Raw genomic sequence first — 19,152 nt, forward strand, 5'->3', positions numbered from 1 at the left:
GAACAGTCCCAATCCCTTCTCTAAGCATGGAAAACTGACTATAATTCATGTATGTGAAGGATTAGAGAAAACTAAAAATATTTTTAATATTAATCCAGACACATTCTCTCTCTCTCTCTCTCTCTCTCTCTCTCTCTCTCTCTCTATATATATATATATATATATATATATTTCAACACTATAACAAGTACAGTGTTCATCATCTTGGGACCTCATGCCAAACAGTGCTTCCTTTCTATGTTTATTCAGAAACTAATACTCAGAATGTAGTGTGACTGGAGCAAAGATTAAAAGAGGGTTATATTTAGACACCAGCTCATTGCATCAGAGGATGTTGAATTCCTTAAAAAGGAGAAACATGTAACCCCAAACTGCTGCTACTAACACCATAGTTCCCCTTGAGGGTGTTTACACATTCAACTTTAACAACATTCTGAAAGAATACCTGCCATTTGAATGAGTGTCTTCAGTGGGACAGATGGCTGGGGAATTGAATAATCAGAGCACTAAGGAAGAAAATCCAGTAAGTAAAACTCACATACTGTCCACAATCAGAGGGTTCAGGGGAAGGTGAGACTGTGGAATTCCGACTAGTGTCTTCTTGATCTCAGGGTCTTCAATTTGCCGTCTCTATAATCGAGATCATGGGGCAAATCCTGAACATCTCAAATTTGAGGTAGTTACTGGGGCCACCTTATTCGGGACAACCTCCTCACTGATCAAGAATGACCCTTGGAATTGCTAATCTGGTGGCTATATGTAATAGGGTCATTACATATGAGTAAAAGCTATCCACTTCAAGAAAAGAGGAGCTACACTTGAAATTGAGTTGTAAAATGGATCCATTGAAAATGTAAATCACTTTGACTAATATTGTCATCCTAATATGAAGTACTTCATTTATGAACATGGTTGTCTTTCACATATTTGTGTCTTCTATAATTCCTTTAAGGAGCTTATAATTTTGAATGTACAAGTCTTTTGCGTCCTTAGTTAAGTTATTCCTAAGTATTTTATTCATTTTCATGCTATTATAAATGGAATAGTTTCATCAGTTTCTTTCTCAGATTGTTCATTGTTAGCATATAGAAATATGATTGATTTTTCTGGGTTCATTTTGTATCCTGGACCTTTGCTGAAATTGTTTATTAGTTTCAGCAGTTTGTTTGATCTTTAGGGTTTTCTATATCTAAGATCATGTCATCATGGAACAGAGATGATTTGACATTTTCTTTCGCATTTTTGATGCATATCTTTTCTTTTTCTTGTCTTATTACTGTAACTGGAACTTCCAACACTATACTGACTCTGAAAGGCAAAATCAGGCAAATTTTTGATATTATTGATCTTAAGGGGAAATGCTTTCAGTCTTTCAACACAGAATATGATGTTAGTTGTGGATTTTTCATATATGGGCTTCAATATGTTGAGGCAGATTCTTTTTCTAGTTTCTTGAGTGTTTCTTGTCATGAAAGGGTGTTGAGTTTCGTCAAGTACTTTTTCCACTTCAATTGAGATGACCGCATGTTTTTTCCTTCAACCCATTAATGTGGTGTGTTGCATTTACTAAATTTTGTATATTGAGCAACACTTTCATTTCAGTAATAAATCCCACTTGATTATGGTGTAAAAATTTTTATGCTGCTGAATTCAGTGTCTCGTATTATTTTGAGAATGTTTAATTCTCAAACCATGTGGAATATTAGTCTTTAGTTTATTTCCTCATAGGATCTTCATCTGGCATTGTACCAAGGTAATGTTGACCCTATGTAATAAGTAAGGAAGTGTTCTATCCTCTTTGATTTTTTGCAAGAGTTAAGGATGATTGCTGTTCATTCTGCTTTAAAGGTTCGGTGTATTTCACTAGTGAAGCAATCTGGCCCTGAGCTTTTCTTTTTTGGAAGGTTTTTGATTACTGATTCAAACCCCTTCATAACTATAGTGATACTCAGGTTTTCTATTCCTTCATGATTCAGTCTTTGAAGGTTATGTGTTTCTAGGAACTTCCCATTTCGTCAGGATTTCTCAATTTATTGACATACAGTTGATCATAGTGCTCTCTTTTCAATTTTTTTATTGATAGTCTGATTGTGTTATCCATTATCAAAAGTAGGGGACTGAAGTTTCCAACTAGTTTTTTAGTGTTGTCTATCTCTCCCTTGAATTCTGCCAGTGTGGATTTTATATATTTTGGACCTCTGATGTTTGGTGCATATATGTTTATAATTGTTCTATATTCTTGGTATACTGACCCTTTTATCAATATATAATAAATACATTTTTTCTCTCTTGTCACAAGTTTTGTCTTAATTTTCTTTGTTTTTTGTCTGTTACTGGTACAGTTACACCAGCTCTATTTTGGTTATTATATACATGGAATATATTTTATCATTTTTCCCTTTCAAACTATGTTTGTCCTTAGATCCAAAGTGAGTATCTTATAGAGAATGAATACTTGACCCTGTTTTTTTTATTTCATTCTGTAAGTCTGTACCTTTTGATTGGTGGCATTTAGTTACATTTGACTTAATTGCAGATAGGGAAAGACTTACACTTTATTCTTTTCTAAATGACATAATTTCCTTATTTCCCCTATTACTACCTTCCTTTTTGTTTAGATGTTTTTGAGTAGTGACATGTTTTGATTCCCTTCTCATTTTAAATTCTGTATATTCTATTTTTTTGTGTGATTTTCATAGAGATTAGAGATAATATTGGAAAGTTATAATAATATATTTTGAATTGATACCAATTAAACTGCAATGCCACACAAAAGCTCTACTCCTATACAGCTCTGTTCCCATCTGCCAATTATGTCGTGAGGTCACTAATTTGAACGTCATACTTTGTATAAATATTAATGTAAATGCTTATCTATTTTTTATGCATTTATCTTTTAAATTTGGTACAAATAGAAAAGTTGAGTTACAAAGCAAAATTATGAAAGTGCATGATTTTGTACCTGCCCATATATGTATCTTTACTGGAGGAATTTTTATCTTCATCTGGCTTTGAGCTACTATCTAGTGTCCTTTCACTGAAATTGAATGACTCCTTTTACATTGTTTGTAGGGCAATTGTAACAATAATGAACTCTTTCAGCTTTTGCTTATCTTAGATTATATTAATTACTCGCTGATTTATAGAGAACATTTTTGTCTGATATAGAATTCTTGTTGACAGTTTTATTTTGTTTTAGTGCTTGAAACATATAATCCCAATGCCTTATGTCCTCCAAGCTTTCTGATGAGAAACCTGTAGATGTGTTTATCCAAAATCCCTTGTATCTGATTCATTATGTTTCTGTTGCTACTTCAAGATTGTCTCTTGTCTTTGTTTTTCAACAGTTTGAACATCATGTATGTGGGTGTGGATACTTTGAGTTTGTGTAATGTGTAAATATTTGAGTTTTTTGGTTTTGTTGATTATCTATGTCTTAGATCCAGTTTGGGGAGTTTTTGTTCATTATTTCTTCAGATAATCTCTCTTTCCCATTCTCTCTCTTCTCCTTCTGGGACTCTGATAATGAGTATATTAGTCCACATGATGTTGTCCTATAAGTCCTTTAGGGTCTGTTCACATTTCTTCATTTTGTTCTTATGTTCCTTAGGCTCCATAATTTCTAAAACTTGTTTGATATTTTCCCTTGAGATTTACCAGATTTCCTTTAGTTCTTTATCCTACTTTTACTTTAGCAACTTCAGCATATATGACAATTGTTTTTAAATTTTTGTCTATCAAATCCATGCCTATGCTTGTTCAAGAAAAGTTTCTGTCAATTTTATTTTTCTTTTTAGTCCATAGGTTTTTTGTGTACGTTTGTGTGTGTGCTTATTTGGTCATTAGAAAGAGCACCCGCCTCTCCTACTTTTCACAGATTTGTTCTGTGTCCTTACATCCCTTCACTTGTTAGCTTGGCATGCTCCTGATCTTGGGATCAGCCCAACATGAAAGCTAGAAGTCTATTCAGTTTTTTTCTGAGCATGCATGTTGCCTGACCTGTGTGTAGCTTTTTTAATTCCTCTGAGTAGATGGCTGCTTTCTGAATAGCTTAATGTCCCAAAAATAAACATTTGAGTTTCTCCTCAGATTTATGTGGTGTAGTCTATTTCTTCACTCTTAATCTCTTGTCTCTGGCATCAGTACTTGTATAGGCCTCCTGCAGTTATAATGGGCCATACCAGCTGCTTTTCAGTTCAATGTTAGAGGTAGGCAAAATAGAAAAAAGTCTTTCAGGCAGCCACCAAATACATTAAACTTTAAGAATAAGATCTTCTATAATCACTCTGGTTTGAGAGATGTAACTGGCAACTGGGCTGATGCCTCTTACAGACCAAGCCTGCACTGTGCCAAGCAAGGGGAGGGGCAAGGGTGAGTACAAACATGATGAAATTTCCTACCACTTTGAATCTTACTTTTTCCTAAATAGGTGTTCATATTGTTGGTGTAGGTCTTTGTTTCACTGTTTTCCAGAGCTCCTCTAAGGTTATTTCAGCTAGATTCTGGTTGTTTCCTTTTGTGTTCATGGGAGAACTCAAAAATTCCTAGTCCACCATTTTGCTGACATCACTCTATGTGTTCAAATTTCAATGGCTTCATAATATTCCATTGTATCAGTGCTTGATAATTTCCCTAACTGTTCCCAAGTGTAGTGTAATTAAAGCTGTTTCCAGATTACTCTTTTGTGAATACTCTTGGGCAAGATAATATACTATATAAAATCTTTATTCAGTTTTTGTTGTAGTTACATCATGATAGTTTTCTAAAATTTATAACTGGGTGAAAGTTATGCATGTTAAAAAATTTTGTCTTAACACTGTAAATGATATCTAAAAACTGTTAGTAATTAGTACTCCAATAATCACCTTGCCAAAATGTCCTTTTTGAACACTCATCTCAGGAGTGCATTCTTTTTAGGATGAGGTTTTCTTTTTATAACCAATGAAAAAAGAAACAAAAATAATTTTGTTGATGGGAAAGGTATAAAGACAGATTTGCTTTCATTTTGAAGTTTAAATTCTTTATTGACAACCAAATTTTTGAAAAAAAATGTTCAGTATTCATTCTTATAAATTATATGTCTGTGTATGTGTGTGTGCATGAATGGTGTTAGATACTTGATTGTTTCAAAAGGGGATTCTTCATGGCAAAAACAAAAACAGGTTATATCTGTAGGTTTCTTGTCTACCATATGGTTAATAATTATTCAGAAAATCTCTTGTAATGATTCACTAACGTACGTGGATACTGAATGAACAATGTACTGTGCAGGAAATTAATTATTTCTTTACCATTAGATAGCTGTTTAAGAATTCTCTTTGATAAGACCAAATCAACCAGATAACTTCTTCCAATTCTCTTCTTACTCCATGGCTTACTGCTTTAAAATTGCTCCTCCTACAGTCTGTTTGATAACAGCTGGACTCTGGACTTGGGTGTTACCCTCCTGTTATACATATAAAATGGGAAGGCACAAGAATACAACAGTCTCCTTAGACAGAGGAGCAACACACAATGGATCCCAAAGGTCGGCACCTGAAACTAAATGATGGTCACTTCATTCCTGTTCTGGGATTTGGCACCTATGCAGCTGAAGAGGTAACAGTAGCATTCTTGGGTTAGAGTATTGAAAAGAAAATTGATGTAGCATAAGTAGAAGCTGACTTGGTTGGTCAAGTCATTGAGTTCCTGTGTGACTATGGGAGGCTCGTTTGGTTCTTGTAAACAGCCTAGAACCATTTGTTATACAAAGAGTAAAGTAGTCAGTGTTCAGACTTCATCAGGGTCTCACCATGTGGTCACCTTCAGATTATTGTGGGCCCTCTTGAAGTTTACATCTATTTCCCAGAGTTGCAAAACAGATGGAAATCAGCAATCAAGAACACTATCAGCTGCCTTACTTTGAGGGTGATTACATGGGAGTGGTTTCTCTTTATATTTCTGGAATTAAAAAATACTTTCATCCCACCAAGAAGACATGATCCAGAGAAATATTTGTGGTTGAAGTTCCAGGAGATGAGGTGAATAACAAACGATGGGGGAGAATTGCAGTTCTGTTGTGGGGTAGCCTGTTGAATGCCAGACATTAAATATTTAACCTGTAGTTTCCCTGGTACTTCCTTACTGCTTGGGAATTTCTCCCAAATGGAAAATATAATATCATTTGAGGGAATAAGCTACAGTCTTCCAGGGAAAATTTTCAATTCTTGGTCCTTTTATGTATATTTGAATAAAGCAAATAGGTATATTTGGACCTTGGGCATGAGAGGGAGCAAAGAGGACAAGTCACCAGACTGAAAGCCCGAAGTTCGTCTTCCAGTTTAGTCATTAGACTTGTAGGACAAGGGACTAGTAGTTAAAATTTGAGTCTCACTTGCTCATCTCTGTAACAGAAGGGAAAATTCAGAGATATTTTGGAGACACAAGACAGGACATATTTACTTTGTAGTACAAAGTGGGATTTAGGGTAGGGATTGGTCGTGGATACCACTGAAGCTTCAGCTTCCATAAACCTCTGAAGGCCCCTATACCTAAGGCAAGCACATGAACAGCACAGGGCAGTTAGACCAAGTATGCAGTTCCTAGAAACTTTATTGAACAAAGAAAGGTTCTGAAATGCTTAAAATAAATGGAATATTATTCAGCATTAAAACAGAAGGAAATCCTGCCATTTCCAACCAAGTGGATGAACTTGGAGGATGTTATAATAAGTGAAACAAGCCAGACACAGAAATACAAATACTGCATGATCCCGCTTATATATGGAATCTGAAAAACTCAAACTCATGGAAGCAAAGAGTAGAGGAGTGGAGACCAGGGGTTGAGTAGGGTCAGCGGGAAAAATGGAGAGATTTTGGTCAAAAAATACAAACTCTCAGTTATAAGATGAATAAGTTCCAGAGAACTATTGTATAGCATGATGACTATAGTTAATAATAATATACTATATTCTTGAGATTTGCTAAGAGATATTTTAATTGTCCTCAACACACACACAGAAATGAACTATGTGATATGCCAGGTATTTTAATTAGCTTCATTGTAGTAATCATCTCACAATGTATTTGTATATGGAAACATCACATTAAAAAATCTAAATATGTACTCTTGAATTTATATACAATTTTTACTTAGCATGCTCTGTGTGGCTACACTGATAGAGGACTCTTAGAAGTGATCACCTTGTTTTTTGAGAGTCAATTCCATGTACCTTTTCCCTTGGTTGATTTTGTTTCATAACCTCTCACAATATAAATCATACGCATGACTACAACTATATGCTATGTCTTGTGAGTTCTTTCAGAAAGTCACAGAACCCCAGGCTGAACTTGGGAACCTTTGATGCTAGTGATGTAGTAGTGAATGCCCAGTATTGAAGGAGTTCCTGGGATGTCCAAAGTTGATTATGGGAAGGTCAAAGTTGTGCCTGAGCTCTCTCTCAAACATTGCATATCCAAGTACTAACTTTTGTTGCTCATCTAGGTTCCTAAGAGCAAAACTGTGGAGGACACTAAATTGGCTATAGATGCTGGGTTCCGCCATATTGATTGTGCTCATGCATACGGTAATGAAAATGAGATTGGACTGGCTATCCAAAGCAAAATTCAAGATGGCACTGTGAAGAGAAGAGACATATTCTGCAATTCAAAGGTGCTGTATGTGTGGTGTGTGTGTGTTCACAGGTGTAAAAGTGATTGTGTGGAGATGACAATTATATGATAGGACCAGTAGTGTTTGGTGAATTATGCTTATTGGTACAACTTTCATCACAAATATTAATGTATTAAATCTAGTCTCAAAAAAAGATGATGGTTTTCTCATAATTGCTTTGTTCAAATTTTATGATTTTAAAGTAAAGTCAATTTACATTTCTTAGCCTCATACTGTATCACTGTGATTTTGCATGGATTACTGAATCAGACTCAACTGTGATCGAATTATAGCTTTCCTTATCACCTAGTTGACCTGCTAAACTTTCTCAATATTCTGAATCTCCCGTCTCACTTCCATCAATAAGAGAGAACAATATAAGGTGCACTTTTTGTACTAAACAAGAGAAAGTTACAGTGTCTTGAATAGTATCCAGCATATGTTAATATTTTCAAAGCAATTTTCCCCTGTAGTTATATAAACTAAAGGGGCACTACTTATTCTCCATTAGAGAACACTTTTGATGGAATAAGGCTATCTTTGAGAATTGTTTTGTAAACTCCATCAAACAGAATTCAGATGATGGGCACGATTATTATTTGATAACATGTTTTATCTCTCAGGTCATTTCATTCTATTTTTGGTAGATGTACTGATGGTAAGTCAAAGCAATTAACAGTTTCTGTGGATAAGTCAGATCAAAAGGGAACCCAAGAAGGAAAAAAATATTTTTCTCTGTGGTCAGCAGTTTCCAACCAGTAGAAAATGTCTAATCCTTAGGTGAAACAAGAAAAACAAAACTGACAGAAGTATTAATCCAAAACAACTTCCATTCTTTAACCTCTACAGCTTTGGGTCACTTGCCTTCAACCAGACTTGGTCCGACCAGCCTTGGAAAAGACTCTGAAGAATCTTCACCTGGACTATGTTGATCTCTATATTATTCATTATCCAACAGCTCTGAAGGTTGGCAATTTGCGTGGTCACACCTATTTCACTTCTTCTGTCAGAATGTCTATCAAATTGCACAGATGGTTGACAGGAAATTTCCTTAGACATATATAGGGATTATGACAATAGAGAAAAATCCCCAAAGTAATATTTCCTTATTAGCCTTTTATGTACATTTTGAATCCTTGATTTCCCTTCATGCCTCTAAGAGAAAAGAAATCAACAATCTTAAATTCTTTACCTCGAAAACTTGAGGAAATAAAAATAGGCATGTTCAACATTCAGTAATGATTATGACTCCTGGGTCTCTTAGGGATATCCCCAAAATAGAGTTTCATGCAGCTGTGGTGACCAATGAAACTACCTTACACCTGTGCATAATGAGTTGCTCTCCTTTCTCACCGTTTGAATTTGAAAGCAGATAGGATGGTGGTCCCTCTGGGTGGGTCTAAACCTGGCATCCTTCATAGTGATATGCAAAACCTTGTCTACATTGTTGGCTATCTTCAATGTGGAAATTTGTAAACTGCACTTAGCCGTTAAGGATTGTGCTATGTAGAATTCTTGATTGTAACTTATAGAAAGCTACTCAAGCTGTCCTGTGCAAAATAGTTTGTTTGTCTTTGTAAATGGGAAGTCCAAGCCATGGACAGATGGACCGTAGAATGTTCAGAGGGATAAGGAATTCTGATTATACAGCCTGGGTCAAGATTGTAATTGTTCTTTTGGATATAAAGGAACATGTAACTTACTGTCATTCCCAGTGCAAAGGAGGTCGTTGGCAAGAGGAAAATATAGGGGGCAGACCAGTGTAACATAAGTCATTAGTAGTCCTCTTTAGGATCTAGGAGAGTGATATTTATTAAAACATATAAAGTGTAGTTGATTGGAGGAAGCCTGGTTTCCTAAAGATGTACCATACAACTCCATAGGCAAGTCACTTTACCAATAATAGTATCTAAAATGTTATCCCACCTAACTCATGATGGTTTAGTGTCTTGGCCCTAGATGTCCCTGGAAGCCGGGCTAGGTGTGCAGAAATTATTTTGCAACATCACTAAAATGACTGTTTCTATTTTAGCCAGGGGAAGAACTTTATCCAGAAGATGAAAAAGGAAAAGCAATATTTGACACAGTGGATTTCTGTGCCACGTGGGAGGTGAGTGCTTGTAGGAGAGACCACAGAGGAAAAAGACAGAAGGTGAATCTGGTTCACTTCCTCCACTTATGAGAAGGAGCTATACAGCTTCAGATTCAGGAATTCATAAACTTTAAAAGAATGGGTATTCTGTACAGGTGTGGAGGAAACCATTCCTGAAATGTTAATAGAGAGGAACCAAGGAGAAGAATTTGGTACAATGAGGATAAGTATCGCTTGCCCTCAATGTGTAATACTCTCTCACATTTTTCTAAAGAGAAGACAGTAATTCTTATCCTTGCTGTCACTACCTTCTTTTCTCTTTTAATTTACTACTTTTTCTCTCCTTGATAATCATGCCAATTGGCTTTATTGTCATTTCTTTACAGTTGTCCTCTTAACAGATTTTTCTTACAGTTATTCTTGATTTATAGTCAATTGCACGAATTATTCTTCACCACCTCTTCCTCCTCAGGCCATGGAGAAATGTAAGGATGCAGGATTGACAAAGTCCATCGGGGTGTCCAACTTTAACCGTAGGCAGCTGGAGAAGATCCTAAACAAGCCAGGGCTCAAGTACAAGCCCGTCTGCAACCAGGTGAGTACCTTGATCTCCTCTGCTCTCTGTTCTTCATCTCTTTCTTCTTGCACTACAGTCAGATGTCTATTTGTCCTCCCCTCCTATTCATCCTACATTTATGGAACAGAAGATTCTAGAATCCAGAGCCTCTGTCTAGTGTGAGTCAATAGAACCCATAATTGTATCTCTGTTTTGGAAAGCCTTAGTGAAAAAAAGTGATGAGAACTTAGTATTAAGTTGTTAATAAAAATTAGGGACGGGAAGAGAGGTGACAGTGGCCTGGCATTGTTACCAGACATTAGAGGGAAGGTGACATTTCCCTGCACTGTAAAGAATGTCCAGAGATGTGATGGGTGAAAGCGATTTGGAAGGAATTGTGTACAGAAAAGAAGGTCATGAAAATATGGAATGGGTAGTAAATGAGGGAAGAGTGAAAATAACGTAAGGTAGGTGTCAGGGGTTTCTGTGTGGTTTGGATGTCTGAATCCTTTGTCTTGGTATGTCTGCTTTCAAAGGTCTTTGAATACGAAGCATAGATATGAGAAAATGAACTTGAGGCTTTGAAAGTCACCCAGGTTAAAGGGATGTTTTTTGATCATACTAATGGTGGGACAAATCAACACTCAGGAATGTTTAGCAGAAATGTAGAGCAGGCTTTCTGATTTACTCAGTCTAGTTCTTCTCGATTTCTACACTTGAATTAACTCATTAGACACGTTATTCTGTGTCTGGTTCTGTACTCTTAATTTTTTTTTCTATTTTTATTTTATTATGATGAGAACACCACAAGAGATCTACTCTTAAAAAATTTTGAAGTATGCAATACAAAACAATACAATACAACAGAATCTTGTTAACTATGAGGACAATGTTGTACAACAGATCTCTAGAACTTATTCATCCTGCATAATTGAGACTTCCTGGCCACAATGAGCAAATCTCCATTTCTCCCTCCTCCCTGCCCCTGGCGAACACTATTCTGCTCTTTGATTCTATGAGTTTGACTATTTTAGATTCCTCAAATAAAAGGTATCATCTGGTACTTGTCCTTCTATGTATGTCTCAGTTCATTTATCATAATATTCTAAAGGTGTAACTTAAAGTCAAGGAGTGAGCATCTTTGATTGGAAAATGTGGCATATAAAATTTAAGAATTTGTTGTATATTGTTATAGTACTATAGATTCACAATTATAAATGCTAAAAATTTCATGGGATTCTAGTATTAGTTTTATTCTCAATTTTTGTTATAAAAATTTTCAGACATTCAAAGAAGTTAAGAGTATCACAGAACACCCATGTTTTCCCTCCTTTATTCAAAAATGTTTCATATTTTGGCACATTGCCAAATATATGCATATACATGTGGATGTATCTGCAAACATGTATGTAATATTTTGCTGACCCTCTTCAAAGTAAGCTATAGACATAACAATTCACCTTTACAGACCTCAGAAAGCTTATTGTCTACTATCCAAGCCACACTCAATCCTCTATGGCTTTCTCAATCCTTTTTCCAGATCTTATTTTCTAAGCAGGTGCCAATTGTGGTCCACATATTATTTTCAGTCATGTTTCTTAAGCTCTCTTAATATAGAGTGGTCACTCAACCCTCTTTTTACTATGACATACAGACAGGTTTTGTTGAATATTCTGGATTTATCCAACTGTTATCTTGTGATGTTAATTAATTTGTTTCTCTAGTCTCAATTTCTGTAAATTAGAAGTTATATCTGAATGCCTTATTACGTTAAGGGTAAACATTTTTGGCAAGAAAACTTCCTTTTCATGCTGTTTCCCTCAAACCACACTCCAGTTTGAAGCTTGTCATGACAAGCTGTCCCACTATGAGAGATGTTAGTTTTGTTTTCTTGGTTAAGCTAGTGGCAGACAGGTCTTTTCTTTGTAAATGTATATTTTTCCCTTTGAAATTACCTACCAATCTTTTGGGTTATAATTGTCATCAGAGGAAATCATATTGCCTCCAAGTTTTCACATAATAATTGAGTAGCCATCAACGATTTTAACATGAATCATTATTATCAATGGGATTCATAAGTAATTATTTTTAATTTTAAGCATTCTTTTATTTATTTTTTCTCTTTGGAGGAAGACTAGCCCTGAGCTAACATCTGCCACCAATCCTCCTCTTTTTGCTGAGGAAAACTGGCCTGAGCTAACATCGATGCCCACCTTCCTCTACTTTATATGTGGCATGCCTGCTACAGCATGGCTTGCCAAGCGGTGCCTAGGTCTGCACCCAGGATGTGAACTGGCGAACCCTGGGCCACCAAAGCAGAATGTATCAACCTAACCACAGTGCCACAGGACCAGGCCTTATATATATTTTTTTAACCTGACATTTTATTGTAAACAGAAAATTCCCTTGTAAAGTCAGGGTAAAATACAATTATTCTTATAAGATGGGTAAAAGCTTAATTCCTTCCCTTGAACTCTCAGTATTCCTGGAAAGCAGTTACTGTAATAATTGATGTCAGTAGGAACAAATATTTTTTTCTCTCTCTCTCTCTCATCCCTACGGACTTGTGGATTTTTATTTACTCTATTGCTATAATTGTTTTTAGTCATTATGCCCTTTGATCATCGCATCTACCCAATGTCACTACTGGGATCCTCATCAAACTGGTTCTTTAGTCCTTTAGAAATCCCTTCGTGAGTCTTTGAGCAATTTCTTGTTTTCTGGCATAACTTGATGTCCAAGGTTCAAACAGTTCTTTTCCTGTCCCAGATCTGGAATTCTCTTTGCAGTGTACAATGGTACTGAGTAACCAAGATCTAATCCGTGGAGTTGCTTGTTCTGTGCAATTTCATTATTTTTTCCTTCTTACCCTTTTAAGGAATAGAGATATAACATTTATTTTTTTTAACAAAACATTATTTGATGTTGATATTTCCAGCTTAAATTGAATATTACTGTTTTTTATTCATCTTTTTTTTCCTTTAAACCTTTTTGTTCCATATTCATATTGTCATTTCATGTAATCTGACTCTTTTTCCCTCTTGGCATTCTACAGGTGGAATGTCATCCTTATCTCAACCAGAGGAAGCTGTTGGATTTCTGCAAATCGAAAGATATTGTCCTAGTTGCCTATGGTGCTTTGGGAACACAACGTCCAAAACAATGGTAATTAAGATGACAGGAAGTTTACTAAAACCCTAAAACACTAGTTTTGGTGAAATATTTTTAATCATACCATACTCAGTTTTCTGGAACTAACTCTCACCTGGCTTGGGGAGAAAGGGGAAGGAAGGAAGAATTCCTTTCCTTTTTTCATCCCATCACCCAGCCAATTCTTTTACATTATATGTGCCTGGTTGTAGATTAATCAAAAACAAATCCCTGCATTAAAATCTATATGTAATCGAAAAATTGAGACAGAAGATATAAGCTCAAGTCATGATTTTGAATTTTTTTTAACTAATTAACACATTTCTAGCAATAGATTCTCTAAGCCTCACTTTATGTCTAAAATATGGATAATGTTATAGAACTCCCAGGTTTATCATGATAGAAAAAATTACAATCTGAAACATTTTTATAAATTTCTATAGAAATATGGCATACTATAAGTAAGGATAAAATAAATAGTTCTTATTTTTGGACTACTCAATTTTTATCAATATCTTAGAAATTTTAAAATAAAGAATATCCCAGGTTTTCCCCATTCTCTTTTTCCTTTCATACTCTTGTCCTTACTTTGGGGCTCTAATCAGAGAAAGGAAAGCAGCTAATGGGAATTAAAAAAGAAAAAATGCACGAGTTTGGAAGCATTGATCTTGACTCAAGCAAGCATCAAGATGACCAGGAGTGATTTGTAAACAGAGATTACTAAGTGCCACACCTCAGTTTCAGAATCAGTTTGTCTTGTTGGAAGCCATGGAATTTACCTTCCTAACAAGTTCCCTGATGATAGTGATGCTTCTGGTCTCAGGACAATTTTTTGAGTAATGTCCGCTCTGATCTAGAGTGGGCCTACTGGATTTGTTTAGGAAGCCTCCTAACAAAGTGAATACTCAGTCTCAGGTCTTTAGCATTTAGTAATTCCTTCCAGGGTGGACCAGAGCTCCCCGGTTCTCTTGGAAGATCCAGTCCTTTGTGCCATGGCAAAAAAGTATGAGCGAACTCCAGCACTGATTGCCCTTCGCTACCAGCTACAGCGTGGAGTTGTGGCCCTGGCCAAGTGTATCAATGAGAAGCAGATGAAGGAGAACATGCAGGTGATGAGTGAGGCTGTGGGCATAGGGGTCCTAAAGAGTATCCTTCACATGTGTTCTTCTTTGTAAGCTCTCAAGACATCTTTGGGCCCAGAGGTTATTTCCCATGCATGCATGCGTTATGTGTATTCCCACCATGTTTTTCATACTGTGGCAACAAGAGAGGCAGCATGTCTGGATGGAATTAAGATTGGACGTAAAACAGAGATTATAGTTCCCACATGTCTGCAATGTACTCTGTAGCTTTATGCAAGTCACATCTCATTTTCCTAATTCTAAAATGAGGGAATTAGATTATGTGATTTTTTTAGTCTGCTGGAGATGATATAACAAAATATCACAGACTAGGTGTTTTATGAAAAACAAAAATTTATGTCTCACAGTTCTTTAGTCTGGAAGTCTGAGATCAGGGGGTGAGCATGTGAGTGAATGCTCTCTTTTGGGTGGGAGACTACTTGTAGTCTATCATAGCAGAGGGGTAAGGGTGCTGTTTCGGGACTTATGAGGGCCTTAATCTCATTCAGGAGGGCTTGACCATCATGACCTCATCACCACTCAAACGCCCTGCTTTCTAGTATTATCAGAATGGGGGTTTTGTGTCCAACATAGGAATTTTGGGGTCACATAAACATCAGAATGTAGCAGTGATCTCTAGGCTCCAAATCTCTTTGGTGTTAGTTTTCATTTCCTTGAATAGTAATGTAGTTTCATTTTCAGGTATTTATTCTTCTTGAGTTTCCACTATTGTAAAGCACCTGTTCAGATATTTGTCTATTTTTATTGTGTTGTGTTTTACATATAGGAGTTTATTATTATATCATTATGTATAGGAGACTATAGCTGTATAACAAACTATCCTCAATATAGAAGTTTACTACAAAAGCCATTCATTTAGCTCATGATTCTTCAGTTTAGCAACTAGCCTGGGCTCAACTAAGTAGTTCTTGTCTTGGCTCTGCTCTCTCATGTATTTGCTGTTAAATGAAGAGCAACTAGACAGTTCTGCCTTAGGAGGTTGATTTTCCTGTTGTCAGAGTTGTGTAAACTCTGCTGCATATAATTTTTCATATTGTTGGCTACACTATAGCCATCTAGCCTGTTCTTCATCACAGTGGCATGATCCCAAGGCAGTGAATGGGTACTTACAAAGACTTTTCATGTCTAGGCTTACAACAGACACACCACTGCTTCTGGCAAGCTTTATTGTCCAGTGCAAGTTGCAGGCCAAATCCAAAGTTTATATTTTCTCAAAGATTATCATTGTCATCTCTGTTGTATATCAGATGTCCACCAGTTGATTTCTGGCCTCCCTCTTCTTTTCAAATCCTTACTTTTCTGTACCATCTAATTATAGTGGAAAATAAGTGTTGCTTTTCAGAGCAGTAAAATTTTTTCTACATACATTTTTTCTTCTTTAAGAATATCTTGACTACTTTTTACTAGTTTTCTTTTATGTAAAATATGGTATCACTTCTCAACTTCCATGAAAAATAAGAATATAAATCATTGGAACCTATTGCATTGAAACTGTAGATCAATTTGGAGAAAACTGTCTTTTTTACAATATTGAGACTTCCAATCCATAATTATACTTTGAGTATTAATTTAAATATGTGTTTTTATATATTTTAATAAATTTCATAACTTTATCCACAAAGGTATTTACATAGTCCTTCAGTTAGATTTATTCATACATAATTAGTATATTTGATATCATCTTAATAACTTTTTCCTAACTTTCTATTGTGAAGATTTTCAATGTACAGAAAAATTGAAAAATAATGAATCAATTGCCTTGCTTGGATTCATCAATTGTGAAATAATTGACATTGTGCCTGCTGTCTATCTATCTACTTATGTATCTATCATCTATCTATCTTCTCCATCTTCCACTATCTTGGAGTATTAGTATGAATTGCTGAATGTATTTAGTTCAACATGTTAGCCATTACTGACATTCTTTTTGATGCTTAAAGTGTTCCACATTTAGACAGGGATATTCTCTTCAAGCCAGTTACTATGTTCATTGAAGATGACATCAGCAGTATTTGGACAATTATTGGATTACATTACCTTGAAAAAAATTTTTTCACATTCTAACTTTCATTGATTCGATATATATGTCCACCTGTAGTCATCAAAATTACTAAATTATACTTTCTACTTTTACAATTTATCTCTAGCTTCTTCTGGCTCTTCTAAGTATGTGACCCTATTACTTTGAATAATGTCAGCTTTGTTCCCCTCTGCTATTTAAAAGTTCTCCTTTTTGTTTGTAGTTTTTGAAGTTTGCATATATCATCTCCAGGGATGGATTCCAATTTAACTTTTGCCTGATATTTTTATTACCACTGGAGTATTTTGCTTTATCTTTAAAAACTTTGGGAAATATTTGGATGTTGCCTTTGCACCATTCAGTCTGATTTGCTGGGATTTTAAAGATTGGCCATCATGCAGTCTAGAAATCATAAAAATCTTTCTACTTGTGACAGGTTTTTGAATTCCAGTTGACTTCAGAGGACATGAAAGCCATAGATGGCCTAAACCGAAATCTTCGATATCTTCCTTTTCACATGTAAGTGACTTTGGTAAATATGTTTGCCTCAATTCACTTTCTGATAGCGTGTGTATGATGATTGTTAAAATTTACCTTGATACAAGGAAGACAAAGGCCAGTTTGAGTCAGGAGTGAAACAGGAGCTTTCTGGAATCTTATCCCAGACTCACTCCAGAGCTTTGTTCACTGGCACAACAGGGTGAGTGAACTGGAGTCAACTTGGACTTACATTCCTACGTCATGCACTATCACTCCACGTAACTTTCTGAAAAGCTCAGTATCATTGCTGATCGTACACCTTCCCTGTAGGTCTCCCATTTCAACAAGTTAGTGAACCTACACTGTGGATATCACCAGTGTAGCCTAATTCAATGTTTCCAGAAGTGTGTTTATGATCTTCTTCTCCAAACTTTTCAACTCTTTGTTAAAGACTTCTCTCTCAAGCTTGTGATCCACACCAGAAATGCCCATGAACCTGATATGGGATATTCATGAGATTGTGCCACATTTATATCCTTCATAAATTTGCAGATCACTCCCTTCCCTTTCATTGCATGTTTGTTCTGGACCAAACTACTGCATTTCCCTCCAGAAAGCCTGGCCTTATGGGTTCCATAGGAATTTTTGCTTCAGATTTTCTGAAATATGGAGATCCCCATGCAGAGGACAAACTTTTCAAAAGGAGAGATTTAAACCAAGTGAAGAGTGTGGAGGCAAAGCATCATTGTTGGAAAGGATTTAGAACCAACAAAAGATCTTTACTAATCCTTCATTCTGTGTGATTCTGGAATTTTGAGCAAAGACTTTCATTATAAATGAAGGAAATGGAGGAATGCACCATCTTTCTGCCTGTGAGAATTGTAATTCATGATATTAATACATGTGGTAATGTATGGAAAGAGATTGGCATAATGGCAAGTTATGAATGCCCAAATTTGGTAGATATATTTACACCTTTGCTAATATATTTATTACTATAGAGACAAATGAAGAATAAGATAGGGAAATAAGGCAGAGAGAAAGAGAAAGTGGTAATCAGTCAGTAATTCTTACAGTTAGATATTTTAATAATAAGCAAGAATTTTTCTGTCACTTTATATCTTGGGTTATTACTGAATAGAGATCTCTCTGCTGTCCAGTAAGCTCCTTGGACAATGGGCCAAATTTTTACATTACATTCTTCTTATTTCTGGATCTAACTGGATATGTTGTATGTGGTAGGCAGTTAATAAATAGTTCATAAATTTAAAAATGAAAGTCAAGTTGCATTCAGTAACCTGTGTTGCCCTAAAATATTTATTAGTGCAGAGCACGGGGCTGGACATAAACTTTGGACTCCTGTTCACAACAAGGCATAATCAATCTCTTCTTCCACTAAGGAATTGAAATAAGAAAGGACAGGCTATCTTGTTGCTTTATTGACAGATGTAGCTAGGGAGAACATATTTGAATATTTGACTCTTCATCTTCTGCGTAATAAATTCCAGGGAGGGAATATCATTTCAATAATTTATTATTATTATGTTCAAATTATTATAAAGTCATGTTTCTGAAAGAAAGAAAGGCAGACTTCATACCCAGTCAGAAAATAAACTGTTTAACCTTAACTCAATGACAACTTCATGGAAATCACTTCTCTATCACCCTAGAAACACAGTCATTGAACCCATATATGCAATGTTCTATCTCATTTCAGTGCTGTTGGCCACCCTGAGTATCCATTTTCTGATGAATATTAGCATGGAGGCCTTTGTCCTGACTTCTCCCAGAAGCACTGCATGTGGATAGTGAGGTGTGAAACCTCTCAGACGTTGGTGATTGGACGCTTCAGCAAAGGTTCTATCCACGCTGCTTCACAACTCGTGCTCAGCCAGACTTAAGTCCCTCAGTCAGGAATTAAAGGCACCCCATTTTTGTCTCTTTCTGTAAAAATTAAAGATTTTTTTCCCCCTAAAGTCTCTGACCAATTCTAGTCTCTGTTTTGTATATTTTCTTTCCTTCTGATGCATTAGAGCCAAAGACTAATTTGCCTAGAGTTTGG

At 35.8% G+C, this 19,152-nt stretch overlaps 1 protein-coding gene across 1 annotated transcript; it reads left to right on the top strand.

Annotated features, from left to right (window-relative positions):
• Window positions 1-5,473: 5,473 nt before the first annotated feature.
• Window positions 5,474-19,052, top strand: LOC124248767 (aldo-keto reductase family 1 member C23-like protein). Its single transcript, XM_046679222.1, has 9 exons — window positions 5,474-5,598; window positions 7,483-7,650; window positions 8,500-8,616; window positions 9,683-9,760; window positions 10,215-10,337; window positions 13,354-13,463; window positions 14,392-14,557; window positions 17,047-17,129; window positions 18,808-19,052. Exons 1-9 carry the CDS (start codon window positions 5,515-5,517, stop codon window positions 18,848-18,850), a joined length of 972 nt encoding a protein of 323 aa, XP_046535178.1. The 5' UTR covers window positions 5,474-5,514; the 3' UTR covers window positions 18,851-19,052.
• Window positions 19,053-19,152: the final 100 nt, after the last annotated feature.

The sequence above is a fragment of the Equus quagga genome, chromosome 12 (genome assembly GCF_021613505.1).
Source record: "Equus quagga isolate Etosha38 chromosome 12, UCLA_HA_Equagga_1.0, whole genome shotgun sequence".
In the NCBI taxonomy this organism is placed as follows: domain Eukaryota; kingdom Metazoa; phylum Chordata; class Mammalia; order Perissodactyla; family Equidae; genus Equus; species Equus quagga.